This window comes from Drosophila navojoa, chromosome 5 (assembly GCF_054131105.1).
Source record: "Drosophila navojoa isolate 15081-1374.11 chromosome 5, UAZ_NAV_1.0, whole genome shotgun sequence".
NCBI classification, from domain to species: domain Eukaryota; kingdom Metazoa; phylum Arthropoda; class Insecta; order Diptera; family Drosophilidae; genus Drosophila; species Drosophila navojoa.
In genome coordinates, this window is record NC_142893.1 from 10,566,360 (window position 1) to 10,579,400 (window position 13,041).

At 48.0% G+C, this 13,041-nt stretch overlaps 5 protein-coding genes across 6 annotated transcripts; 3 read left to right on the forward strand and 2 right to left on the reverse strand.

The window, feature by feature from the left end:
* Positions 1-3: 3 nt before the first annotated feature.
* On the forward strand, positions 4-970 carry Prosbeta1 (proteasome beta1 subunit). The gene is made up of 3 exons (XM_018105384.3): positions 4-164; positions 218-692; positions 752-970. The coding sequence occupies exons 1-3, from the start codon at positions 120-122 to the stop codon at positions 898-900; spliced, it is 669 nt and encodes a 222-aa protein (XP_017960873.1). The 5' UTR covers positions 4-119; the 3' UTR covers positions 901-970.
* LOC108654228 (monocarboxylate transporter 13) lies at positions 950-6,317 on the reverse strand. Of its 2 annotated transcripts, none has more exons than XM_089262459.1 (4): positions 6,151-6,317; positions 2,636-2,775; positions 2,105-2,575; positions 950-2,038 (listed from the first exon to the last, which is right to left on the reverse strand). In XM_089262459.1, the coding sequence occupies exons 2-4, from the start codon at positions 2,711-2,713 to the stop codon at positions 1,169-1,171; spliced, it is 1,419 nt and encodes a 472-aa protein (XP_089118585.1). In that variant the 5' UTR covers positions 2,714-2,775; positions 6,151-6,317; the 3' UTR covers positions 950-1,168. The 2 variants fall into 2 exon arrangements, with proteins under 2 accessions (XP_089118585.1, XP_017960868.1); XM_018105379.3 differs by lacking the exon at positions 6,151-6,317 and adding an exon at positions 3,005-3,165.
* On the forward strand, positions 3,227-5,418 carry LOC108654227 (transcription factor grauzone). Its single transcript, XM_018105378.3, has 4 exons — positions 3,227-3,445; positions 3,510-4,501; positions 4,567-4,948; positions 5,031-5,418. The coding sequence occupies exons 1-4, from the start codon at positions 3,329-3,331 to the stop codon at positions 5,331-5,333; spliced, it is 1,794 nt and encodes a 597-aa protein (XP_017960867.1). The 5' UTR covers positions 3,227-3,328; the 3' UTR covers positions 5,334-5,418.
* Positions 6,318-6,539: 222 nt separating the features above from the next.
* Ufc1 (Ubiquitin-fold modifier conjugating enzyme 1) lies at positions 6,540-7,422 on the forward strand. Its single transcript, XM_018103208.3, has 2 exons — positions 6,540-6,769; positions 6,823-7,422. Exons 1-2 carry the CDS (start codon positions 6,647-6,649, stop codon positions 7,195-7,197), a joined length of 498 nt encoding a protein of 165 aa, XP_017958697.1. The 5' UTR covers positions 6,540-6,646; the 3' UTR covers positions 7,198-7,422.
* Positions 7,423-7,506: 84 nt separating this feature from the next.
* Tmem131 (Transmembrane protein 131) lies at positions 7,507-12,994 on the reverse strand. The gene is made up of 3 exons (XM_018105763.3): positions 12,205-12,994; positions 8,309-12,149; positions 7,507-8,246 (listed from the first exon to the last, which is right to left on the reverse strand). Exons 1-3 carry the CDS (start codon positions 12,808-12,810, stop codon positions 7,663-7,665), a joined length of 5,031 nt encoding a protein of 1,676 aa, XP_017961252.1. The 5' UTR covers positions 12,811-12,994; the 3' UTR covers positions 7,507-7,662.
* Between the last annotated feature and the right edge of the window lie 47 nt (positions 12,995-13,041).

The window sequence follows — 13,041 nt, forward strand, 5'->3', positions numbered from 1 at the left end:
TTCCACAGCACTGTGCCGGTTAGACGCTTCGCAACACTTGCCAAAAACAAGCCAGTCATTTTGCTTTGCATCTTCCTGCACGAATTATAAATTATAAAGAAAATTATTTCACAAGAACCATGGGTCCCGACTTTGACTTCACCGACACACCCGTCAGCACTGGCGTAAGTAATAGTATTATTAAAGTCTTCTTGCCTTGTAACCACCATTATTGCAGACAACTATTATGGCCGTTGAGTTCGATGGCGGCGTTGTGATTGGTGCAGACTCTCGCACCAGCTCTGGGGCATATGTTGCTAATCGTGTTACCGACAAATTGACTCAAATCTCGGATAAGATATACTGCTGTCGCAGTGGCTCTGCCGCTGATACCCAGGCCATAGCCGATATTGTGGCGTATTCTCTGAACTATCACCGAAATCAGACCAACAAGGAACCACTTGTCTGGGAGGCGGCATCAGAGTTTCGCAACTTTTGCTACAACTATCGTGACTCTCTGATGGCTGGCATTATTGTTGCCGGTTGGGATGAGGAGCGTGGCGGTCAAGTCTATAGTGTGCCATTGGGTGGCATGCTGACACACGAATCTTGCACCATTGGCGGCTCGGGCTCCAGCTACATCTACGGATTCGTAAAAGAGCACTATCGCCTCGGCATGCAAATGGAAGAGTGTGTAGAATTTGTCAAGAAAGGTTTGTACACTTTATCTCAAATTTTCTAGCTGTCAACCAATTCATAAATTTTGTCACAGCTGTGCAACATGCCATCTACCATGATGGTAGCTCCGGCGGCGTGGTGCGCATTGGAATCATCACTAAGGACGGTATTGAGCGCCGTTTGTTCTTTAACACAGAGTCTGGACAGTCTGAGATTGAGGGCTCAAAAAGCTTTTTAGTTTAAATGGAAAGGATTATAAATTCAGCTCTAACTCTTGTGGAAAATATAAGAATTTGGTTTTTCTATATGTAAATTTTATATTTTTCATTTGTGTATATGCGGGATGAAAAGCCGTACAAAAGTCAAGTTTCTTACGCACTAAATGATAATAAATAAGTCGAGATAATAGCTTAAACTAAATAGATATACGTATACGACGAAAAATAGCTCCAATAGTCACAACGCGTGGGTATCACATCCTTAAAATAAATATCAATACAAATTTTCCGGCTTATGCGCGAGAATTCAGAGGCTCTCCCTGCTCGGCTTGCATATAGGTGGTCTCCATGGATTTGGATGTGTGGTGCCGCTGCTTTCTGTAGCGATAATAGATCTCTGGCGTCCACACAACCACGACTAAAAGCAGCACCACGCTTTGAGCATACAAACAGACGACGTAAGAGTTGGAATAATCGCGTACCCAGCCAAGAAGCTGGCCAACAATGATCACAATTATGCCCTTGGATATCATGCTGAGTCCCAGGCCGCCAGCTAGTTTCTCGGACCGACAATATGCCGATATAGTCAGATTGTTGTTGATCACGGTGGCCGACTTGGTCATGCCCACTTGCACGGACATGGCAATTATGACTGGCAAGCTGGTCGTCTGAGCGAGCAGCAGACGGGCAATCAGTAAACCAATTATGCCCATCAGAAAGACAACACGATAGGGTATTCTCAGTCGGTCAGTGATACAGGGCAGGAGCAGGCGGAAGACGATATCGGCACCAGCCACAACTGACATGCATGTAGCCACCGCTTGGCTGTCAAAGCCAGCGGTGTGCTTCAGAAAATTGGGGAAGACGAGTGTAAAGTTGATCGTTGCTGTGTAGACCAGAGCCATGCCCACAATGATGCTCCAGAATACTGTGTCCTTGAGCAGTTCCAAGTCCATGGCCTGGGCCAAACGATGGCCCATTTTGCTGCACAATGAGCCGTCTTCCTTTAATTCTACTGGCTTATTCTGTGTCGGCTGCACAATGATTGCTTGCAAATCGTTGCTCTGCTTCTTGACCTCCTTATCCACAATAAGTGTCAGATGCTTGCGATTATTGTGACTGACGAAGGGATTAAGTGGACGTAGGAAAATGGCACCAAGCAACTGTAAATTAAAAGATAATTGTTGTTAGCCAAGCGTTTAAATATTATAGGGCATGTTAATACTAACCCCAGTCAGTGAGAGAGCAGCCATGGCAAGCACAGCAGTGCGGAAGCCATAATTCTCTAGGAAATATCGCACCATGTGAGGAATGAAAACTTGGCCTACGCCAGCGCCCGCCAAGGAGACGCCAACGGCACGTCCCCGCTTACTGCTGAAGTAGGAGTTGATGGCCATGAAGGTGGATGGCGATATCAAGCCCAATCCAAAGCCGACAAAGAAACTATAGCCTACAATGTAGTGCCAACTCTGTGTGGCAAACGAGCACAGAGTCAAGCCAATGGAAACCAACAAGCAACCCGTGGCAGCCACATTCCTTGGCTTAAAGCTCTTAATGGCCGGCCCAATGAACAAGCCCGAAAAGTTTAGAGCCAAACTATTCAGATTTGTTATAAGGGCAGCCGTAAAGGTGTCCTCGTGCATGCGCAATTGACCCTCGAACAGTAGTCCAAATACTGATAGTATGGACTGGTTGGTCATCTGTAAGAGTGAACGAGTTAGAACATCTCTTGATTTGTAAATGGCATTCACAAAACTTACATTAATCACAGCCACGGCGGCAACTACAACCCAACCCCAGCCACCATCCGGTACAGTGCGTCCAGCTTGCACATCCATGTCGTCTAATTTGCTAATCAACTAATGAAGAGTTGATCCAAGCAGTTGATCAAGAGCTGAAGCTGAAATAAAAACAAGATAAGCGTAAGGTAAGTAAAGCTCTAGTAGACAATTCATTAATTATATTTAATTAGCTTATCAGTGGCATACAGCGTGATATCAAATCACTTTATCGCCCAATAATGTGTAAAGCTCTATTCTGACAACAGCAATGTCTGGACAAAGGGTTCAAATTGAAACGCATAAAAAATTGAAATTTATAATAAACAAAAATATAGCGAGCATACTTACGCCCAAGTACGTGCCTAATCAAATACAAAGAGCGTATGCACGTTGTTTCCATTGTGCGTCTAGCTTGCAACACGTTTGAAACGTTTAAAGCTTTAACGCCACAATCAACCAAAAATAAAACATTAATTGTTTAAATTAATTCAAAGTCAAGTCACAAAGTGCGACGCCAATACAATAGAGTTGCCAACTACTTCAAGTAGAATAGAATGTCCGATTTTGCAATAAGTTGGCAGCACACTTTTTGACAGCAAACAGCTGTTCGCCTGATGCCCGCTGTCGCATTTTTAAGTGAATATCTTATAAAAACGTTGCACTTTTAATAATATGTGTCTTCTGTGCACGGAGTGCACGGATAATGCCATCGGCATTATCCCATTTAGTTCTCAGGAAGCTGAGCTACTTGATGTTAAAGCAATTATCGAAAAACACTTTTGGTTGCGGGTAAGAAATGTTACAAATTATAGTAAGAACATATTGTCCAATTAAATCTTTGCTTGAGTTGCAGATTGAAGACACCAATGGCCATATTTGTGGTAGGTGCTGGAGCGAGCTGTATGCATTCCATACATTCTATTTGCGCGTGGAGCAGGCGCACAAGGCTCTACTTGAAATTACAAATCTATCATTCGCTAATGAGACGGAGGATAGCGGAGCACTGGAAGCCATTTCCATGGAATTGCAAGTTCCAAAAGATGTCGTTAAGACGGAAGTTAACTTGGGCGACAGTGTAGCGGCTGCTGTGAAGCGTAGGCGCGGCCGTCCACGCAAACAACCAGCAGCCGAGGAAGCAACAGGTATCGACAGCAACGAATTTAGAGCCGTCTTGGAGCAGATCAATCTGAACGAGATTAAAATCGAATTCCCTGAGGCGGACATGAGCATAGCTGATGTGCTCGAAGATCAGGAGGAGCAATCCATATCTGAATTTCTTCAACAGAATGACGATGAAAGCGAAACAGAAGCAGTTGCCATCGTTAAGCCAAAGCCGAAAAAACCTCGAAAAAAGACCAAAAAGCGTCGCTGTTTGAAAACCAAAATAAAGACCGTAAAACCCGTAAAAACTGGCGTAAACAATATGAAGAAATCGCAGGAGTTCAACGAATACATCAGGGATCACTTCAAGCTATTTTGTCCATTTTGCAATATGGCGATGGAGGACTTCTCTCAGATGCTGACGCATTCACGCAAAGAGCACAATCAACGCGGCTTTGCCATGTGCTGCAATCGGAAGTTCTTGAAGCGCGGCGTGCTCGTTGATCATCTGCGACGGCACCAGGATCCGGAGCTATTCAAATGCCAGATATGCCAACGTGTGATGGGCCAGCGTCGCAGCCTAGAGCTGCACATGCGCATGCACGAGATAAAGCAGCATGGACGTCGCTACCAGTGCGAGCACTGCTCTAAGAGGTTCTACAGCCCCGTCGTGTGCGAGCGCCACAAGCTCATCCACATTCCCAAGGAGCAGTGGAAAGCAACGTGCTCCACCTGCTGCAAGACGTAGGCATATACTTGACCCTCGTTTAAATACTCAGATACCAATGATACCCTAATCTCTTTGGCAGCTTCCCCAACGAGTACCTAATGCAGCAGCACGTGAAGCTGGTGCATTTGCGAAAATTTGACAAGATTTGCGATGTGTGCGGCAAGTCGATTAGAGGACGTGAGGCTTTGGTTCGTCACATGGAGGAGCATGCGGGTGCACCGCAAAAGATCATTAAATGCCATCTGTGCGAATCAACGCTAACAACAAAATACGGACTGGCGCGTCACATTAAGATGATGCATACAGCGGAGAACTTGCAGCCGATGCAGTGCAAAGTTTGCCTCAAAGTGTCACCCACACTGCAAGCGCATCAGCACCACATCAAGTACACTCACAACACGGCACGTACACACGAGTGCCCGATGTGTGACAAGGCATTTAAGCGGCCGAATGAATTGCGCGTGAGTTGAACAACTGTTTTCTGCTTTCAGTTATGAATGGGGCGTGTAATCGAAAAGTGTTTTCTTATATGTATTTATGTAGGAGCACATGACAACGCATACCGGTGAGGTACTATATACCTGCCCGCATTGCCCGAAGACCTTCAACTCGAATGCTAATATGCATGCTCATCGCAAGAAGATGCACTACAAGGAATGGCAAGAGTACCATCGTCAGCATCAGGCGCGCTATCGTCGCAAGGATACGATCATCTCGGTGAGCATGAGAAAGACAACGGAAAATGCAGTAGCAACCGTGGCAAAGGCAGCCACACAGGCCGCAGAAACCGTAGAGACCGCAGAGGTGCCAACGCTTATGTCAGTGGACGATGTCTTGGAATGCTGAGATTGCGCGTGCCCTGTGACATAATTATTGTACTTTGCGTTTATTTTGATTTCGGCGTAATCAGTGTATAAAGCTTGGAAAACAATTTGTAGCTTGTTTTAATTGAAAAAGCGTTAAATGGAAAAGCCAAGACGTGGAACTGGTTTCAACCGGTTGACCGGCTACAGCATCCCAATCGAATAGCGCAACAGAGTCGCTCTTATCAGCGGCATTAAGGTCGAATCTGGTTACGTTGCTTACATATAGATTCAGTATTATTATGGTTCAGTATTCGGAGCAAATAAATTAATATGATTATTATTTTCTGATGGACTGGACTTGGTGTGATGCCGAGACAATCGTATCTCTGTGTCTGTGGCGGCAAACCAGTTCGAGGCGGTTTTAAAGTGGATCCCGAAGCCTTATCACCGGATTGCCATTATATATGTTTATATATAGTTCAAAGGTACCACAACCAGCAACGTGTGTTTGTTTTTTGCTCTAATTGCCAGCAGCTTCTTTAATCTGTACCAATGGTTCGCAAGGCGTGACAAGCGGGATTCAATTTTGCAGTTTTGTTGTTGCCTGTTTTTTTGAAAATATTTTGAGCTCTGGTAAAGTCTTCCCTATCAATGGAATATTTTCTGGGGTCAGACATATGGTCTACGATTCGTGAAAAGTTGATTTTGCCTGCTCAATTGCCACTATGAAGTTCAAGTATCTGATTTGCGTAATTTCACTAAATTCCAACAATTTAATCACATTCCCCAGTTTGAGGTAACTTAATACACATCTGTTGAATGTAAATATGATTCACGTAAATCACAACTATACATACCGGCAATAGTTCTATTGATGATACATCAAATATAAATGAAATAGACGCGAATTTGTATATCCTTTTTTTTATTTTGCAATTTATTCACAATGTCTGCAAATTTTTGTTGTTGTTTCGAGTTTTTGTTTCGCTCAAATAGTACTTTGCAGCTCAACGAGCTAATATTGTTTGTCTTCCCGGCAATTCTCGCTTCGGTTTTATAGGCGACGGCTGCGACTCATCAATGTCATTTATACAGCAACCACACGATTGTTTACAAAATGCGAGTATTGCATTTAAACATCCCGAAATTGGCGGCAATAGATCGTTGATGTAGTGATGATTCTCAATTTCATATCAACTAGTTTTTGAATGGCTGTTGAATAAGCTCAGCCTATCGATGAATCGATATGTTCATTACTGCATTTCAGTACGTGTCACACTTGTTGTTTTCATTTGCAGTAGCATATTTCTTTATTTATTTACTTTGTGCCAGATTGAATTTATAGGCAGCGTTATGGTTGACGATAGCACCAGAAAAACCTTGAGCAACATTCCACTACTGCAAATACGTGCTGGTCCGCGTGAGAAGGATGTTTGGGTGCAGAGACTGAAAGAGGAATATCAAGCACTCATCAAGGCATGTACTTAATTTATTTAACCAAATCGAATCAATAATAATTTTGCCTTCAGTATGTGGAGAACAACAAGCAGTCTGGCAGTGATTGGTTCCGCCTCGAGTCCAACAAAGAGGGCACCAAATGGTTCGGCAAATGCTGGTACATGCACAATCTGCTTAAATACGAATTCGACGTTGAGTTCGACATTCCAGTGACGTATCCAACGACTGCACCGGAAATAGCCCTTCCAGAACTTGACGGCAAGACGGCTAAGATGTATCGAGGCGGTAAGATTTGCCTAACGGATCACTTCAAGCCACTGTGGGCACGTAATGTGCCCAAGTTTGGCATCGCACATGCTATGGCCCTCGGCCTGGCGCCCTGGTTGGCCGTAGAGGTGCCAGACCTCATTGAAAAGGGCATAATTACGTACAAGGACAACTGTTGAGGCTCCAACTGCAACTGCAGATGATCTGGCTAGTTATTTTTTTTTTTTATTAATATGACAATTTACTATGAACAAAATTGTATATAAAGGACTTATGATTTTTTTACGTTTTGTATTGCGGTGCCAGTTAAGCAACTGCACATTTTATTAGTAAAATTCCAATAAATCAAATGAGCTCAATGAATATTAAACTATTCTAAAAGGTGCTCATATAAATATACTTATTCGAACATTTATTTTGGCATCGTTGCGATATAAAACTAATTGAGCTGAATGAGAATTCTGGAGCAATATAGGAAATACACGATATCATGAAAGTCATAAATCTTTGCGTTTATTTAGTCAAATGTCAAATTGGAAAAGATCATGTGTTTCATTGATTCTTAGCATAGCCTAAGTGTCTATATGTAGAATAAGAATTTCATTTGGTTGCTTAAATTTGATCAGTGAGCTTTTGATGCACCTTCAGTTCATGTGATTGTTGCGCTGGCGCCAATTGTCCGACCAGATTGAGCTTGGCGAGGTAAACGGATCGTATTGATAGGGTATATTGTGCTGTTCCCTATCTTGTGCGTTCTGCAAACCATCAATATGGTTATTGCTCTGATTGTTGTTTGTGGATGCTGCTGCTCCCACAGCCGATGCTGTTGTTACTACTGCTGCAGCTGCTTCATTTCCATGTCCAACGACACCGACACCAACTCCAGTTCCTCCTGCTGGCAGCTGGCAATTGTTATAGTTTGGCTCTAGACCAGGAGGCGGACGAATAACGCCCACACCTGGCGTTATGGTATGCGTAGGCGAGGTACGCGCGCTTGCCTGAGTTGGCCAGCCGTTATAGCCGAGTGGCGTCCAGGATGAAGCCGCACTAGCTTGATTCATAGTCCAGTTGTTGCTCTCCATGCTGGCCATCAGCATTAGCTTCTGCTGCTCCTGTTGCTTGCGCTGCTGCTCCAATTGCTGCAGTAGCAGCTGCTGTTTCATTATCAACTCGCTGCGTTCCCACTGCGTCTGCGGCTGCTCCCGTTCATACAAGTTGCCACAAAGATCTGCAAAAGCAATGGAAGTGCGATTAGAAAATGGGAGTGATTAAATATCTTGATCGAGTCACCATTCAAGGCAGGCAAATCCATGTTCAAGCTCGACTCCGTATTGTCAAATAGCGAACGAATTAACGTATTGTTAGTCGTGGTCGTCGTCGTTGTCGTCGGCTGCTGGATTGGCTGATACAGCGAGGCAGCTGGCGCTGTGGGAAGGCTTTTGCGGCTACCAATCGGGCCTAATTGACTGCTGGCCAAGTCACTCGCTGCCGGATCCCAGTTGAGGCCGTTATCGATCGCTGGCAGCGGCTTCGTTTGCAGCACATCGCGAAACGAAACGCGGCTGCTGGTCTCCCAGGGCGAGGTGATCATGGTGTCGGCTTCCGGTGTGATCAGTGGCGATGCTCCGCTCGTTGGCACCGGGTTGCCATTGAAATTAAGCTGCTTGCTGCGCTGTTTGCGCTCCGTCGATTTCTTGCCGTTGGGTGTGGTCAGTTTTTGCTCCTTGCGTCGCTCACGTCCAGGCGTTTTGCCCAGCTTCTTGGTGCTGCCGTTCTGCTCCTTGAGCACGCGTTCCTTGGGTGTTTCTGTATTCACTTTGCAAGCGCGCGGCGATACGTTTTCCTGCTGTCCCTTGCTATTCGGACTGACGCGCTTCTCCTGAACTTCAATCGGAGCCGGCTCTACTTTGGGTTTGGGCGTCACACTAATTGGCGTCGTTTGTTTGGGCTTCTTTGGTGCGCGCACAGCTGTGGTTAGGGATGGCAGCACTGGCGTCGGCGTTGGCGTTGGCGTCGGCGTGGGCGTTGTGGTTGTCTTCTTATTGGGCTTCGGCGATGTTGTAGGCTTTGGCTGGGCTGCGACAGCAGCAGCCGCAGCAGGAACAGTTGAAGCTGCTGCAGTTTTGGTTTCACAGCTGGCCATGTCCATGCTCCATGTTGTCCAGGATTTGGGCTTGCGTGTATTCGTCATCTTGTCCGCTGTAGAATTGGCCGGGGTTGAGCGTTTACGCAGTTCCTTGAGCTGGCCGTTTCTGAATTTTTGCTGCTGCTCCGTTTTGAGGGCAGCTGCCGCTGCGGCTGCTTCAGCAGCTGCCGCCGCCTCCTCCGCCACCTGCATCTTGACAATGTTGCGCAAGTTGAATGTCGGCTGCACGGGTCCCTTATAGCGCGCTGCATCGTAAGCACTTTGCTGTGCCATTATCGCCCGCGCATCGAAGACGGCGGCCAGCAGCACCAGACAGAAGCTGGCCAGGAGCACTACCAGCGCTGCATTTCGCAATGCCGGCTCCCAGCTGGGTCGGGGCAGACTCGCTGCACAGCGTTCCACACTCTCGGCTGGCAGCTGGGCGACTAGCTGATAGCTTATATCATAGCTGAGATTCGTCAGCAGCGTCAGAGTGCGCTGCACACGCGATGCGGTGAAGTCCGTGGTGAAGCTGATCTCGATCTTACGCGTCTCATTCTCGCCCAGCTCGAAGCCCTCACAGTCGAGCACCTTAAAGCCGTAGCCCTCGCACGGACGCTTGCCAATGAGAAAGCCGGCCACACGGATAGGCAGCACGCCCGCATTGCGAGCCGTAAAGCTACGCGTTGCCGAAACCACATGGGTAGAGAGGGTATCCTCGTCATGGCTGCCATCGGCAGACTTCAAGCTACCATCACAGCGCTCAAACTGTTCGGCATTGAAGTCAAAAAGCAGCGGAGCATTGGAGCCGGGTCGTCGATTGCCCAAGCGGAACTGCGACTGTACGGCACGCGCAGTCAGCCAAACAGCCTCGTAGAGGGTCAGATTGCTGCGCACATGGAGCAGCGTGCAGTATTTGTCCGGCTGGTGGGCGCTGAACTGCACGGGTATGGTCAATGTGGCACCGGCAGGCAGCAGCACGGATCCACTGTATGGAGCATCGGGCAGCGAGAAGACATCACGATCCGTCAGATAACAGCTGCTGCTGCTCACATCGATCACCTCGTGGGGCAGCGAGAGTTGTGTGCGCCTCGCGTACGCCGGATCGGAGAGATAATAGTCGAGCAGCAAGGGTTGCATTGAAGGATTGCTCATGGTTATCCACTGGCGCTGCATCTGGCCCACCTCGATGGCCGGCGTGGGTGGCAGCGGCTGATACTGCACCAGCTTGGGCCACTCGATCCCGATGCTAAACTCCAGCTCCAACGGCGGCAGCTCGTCGCTGTGCAGTGTCAGCGACATGGACTGCAGCTGGCGCTTAAACTGCCGGTAGAGTTCCGTGCGTTGACGCACCTCCACGCCATCGTAGAGCAGATTGTTGTTGCCGTTGCCACCTGCAGCGACGCCACTGTTGCTCGGAAAGATCGCGTGCTCGTCGCTGCTGGGCCGTATATAGCAGTTGCTGCCACATACTGCAGCGGGCTCAAAGTATATGCGGCCCACTTTGGTCAACGTCTGTGCTCCAATTGTGGTGCCCCTCGCATTAAAGTCCTTGAAGCGCAGGCCGGGACGTGTAAAAGATATCGCCTTCACATGCACTGTATGCAGAAAACTGGATCGAATGCTCAATACAGCCGAGCATATTTTGCCAGGAAAGCAAGACTTGAAGTGCAACTGATCCTGCTCGATGTCCAATTGCCCGACAGACGCCTTAAAGCGCACAGTGGTCCGTATTAGCTCGTAGGGGGTCCACACTTTCAGTGTGCCGGTGCTCTCCTCGGCCACATACGTCTGTATGGCCAGTATGAACACGGCGCTGTCGCCGGTCTCCAGCTGACCACAGAACCGAAATAGTGTGCTATTATTGGTCAACGAGGCATTCACAGCGACCCCAGCCGGCACACATCCCCGGAACATGGACTGAAAGTAGACGCTCTTCGGCGACTTAAAGTACCAGTTGGTTATCTTGATGGGCATGGGATTGTCGTTGCGCAGTATAATGAAGGCGTCCCGTGACATCTCCGCAAAGGGCACAGTGCCCAGATCCACCTCCAGGCTATAATCGCTATCACTGGACAGCTCCAGCGTGAACTGTTGCGTGGAGACATGCAGACGTCCGCTGCACGCGATGACGGGCAAGACAAACGTCGTCACATTGCTGACGATTAGCAGCATCGAATTGAATGTGGCCTGTTCGTTGAGCAGATGCAGCTGCAGCAGATCCACCGATTCGCCAGGCTGCAGCATCAGCTCCTGCTCCATCGATGAGAGCTGAAGTAGAGCCGGATCAATGGGCTCTGTCAGACTGAAATTGTAGAGCATCAGCGGAAAGGCAAAATCATTGCGCACCACCAAAGTGCGTTGCGTCTCCAGCGGCGTCTCTTCTGTGCTGGAGTTGCTTATGAAGAGCGTCACGTTGCGATCGTAATAGAGGCCACCTTTAAAGATTTCAGCACGCACCAGCACTGTGAACTGCTGCTCCTCGCCGCCGTTGCTGCTGCTGCTGCTGACGATCAGCAGATCATTAATGCTGCCGCTCTCGTCGAACAACTTCGGATCTAGCACAATGCTTGCGTTGTGCGCGTCATAGCTCAGGCCTGGTATGTCGCGCAGATAGTTGCCTATTAGCTGACGCTGTGATGCGTCCGCTGGCTGATTTTGCATGTCTAATTTGAAACGCAACGCATCCGCATGCTGATCCGTAGCTAGACGACCAAAGTCGGCCAGCGGATTGCTTGCGTATGCGCCATGCCGTGGCAATATTTCGAATTCGACGGGTATGACTAGTACGTTCTCGCTAAGAGGTTCCAGCGGTGAGGAATCGTCCGCCGTCTGCTCGGCTATTTTTATACGTATATAGGCGCTGTGGTTGCCAGCGGTGCGTCCGTGAAACGATATGCGTATGACTGGCTTGAGCGAATGCGGTGGTATTTCCCACAGATTCTGTGGCCCCTCCGATCCGCCAGTGGGCAGCTCCAGCTGAAATTCACCCCCGCTGCTGTAGACCTGCAATATGGCAATTGATTGGATGGAGCACTTATAGTTGCAGGGGCATACTCACCTCAAGTATCTGCAGGGGTCGCTCATGCGGATTGTACATATGAATTTCAGGCGTGAGAGTTGAATTCATTGGCGCCTTGATGCCAACGAGTGGCTTCAGGCGATAAGGGCACTCGCTGCCCTCGCCACGCACCGCAAACTCGGCACGGCCGAAGGATGTTTGGATGCGCAGACCCGTTGATATGGCACCTAATTGTCGTGGCAAAAAGACGACACTAAATGTAGTATTACCTTGGGGCGGCACCTCGCGCGTACCAAAAAAACTGCTGTAGAACACTGGGCTTGGCCCAGTGATTGAGTTCAGATGTACGGTGCGGTTTGTGTGCTGATTAAACAGCGTCACAATCTGTGTTACCGTCTGACCCACCGACCATCTGCCAAAGTCTATAGCCGGTGGCACAAAATTCAGATGGCGCAGCAACTCCACTTGCTCGCGCGTGTGCGGTTCGGGCAGCGTCTGTGACTCCTCCAGGCCAATGAAGCCCTCCTGTATGCCAGACATCACTTTTACTCTGCTGGCATGCATCTGCTGATGGTTGCCCCTGACAGGGGCCATGACCGCCAGTGTTAGCATCAGCAGCAGTATTGGCAGCGAATTTGTGTACATCCTTGTTGTGTGTGTGTTTGCTGTGCTGCGCAATATGTGAGCGAGTTGTAATGCTTTGTAATCGCGACACTCGAGTATTCTTAGCCGCAATAAGTGCTCACATTAAGTACTAATTTTAATTATATTACTCAATATCGCTTATGTTATCGCTGATTCGATTCTGAGAGCATTAACTTCAACAGCTGTTTAATACGTAAACAGCTGACTCGTAATCGTATGTTAAGAGGACAT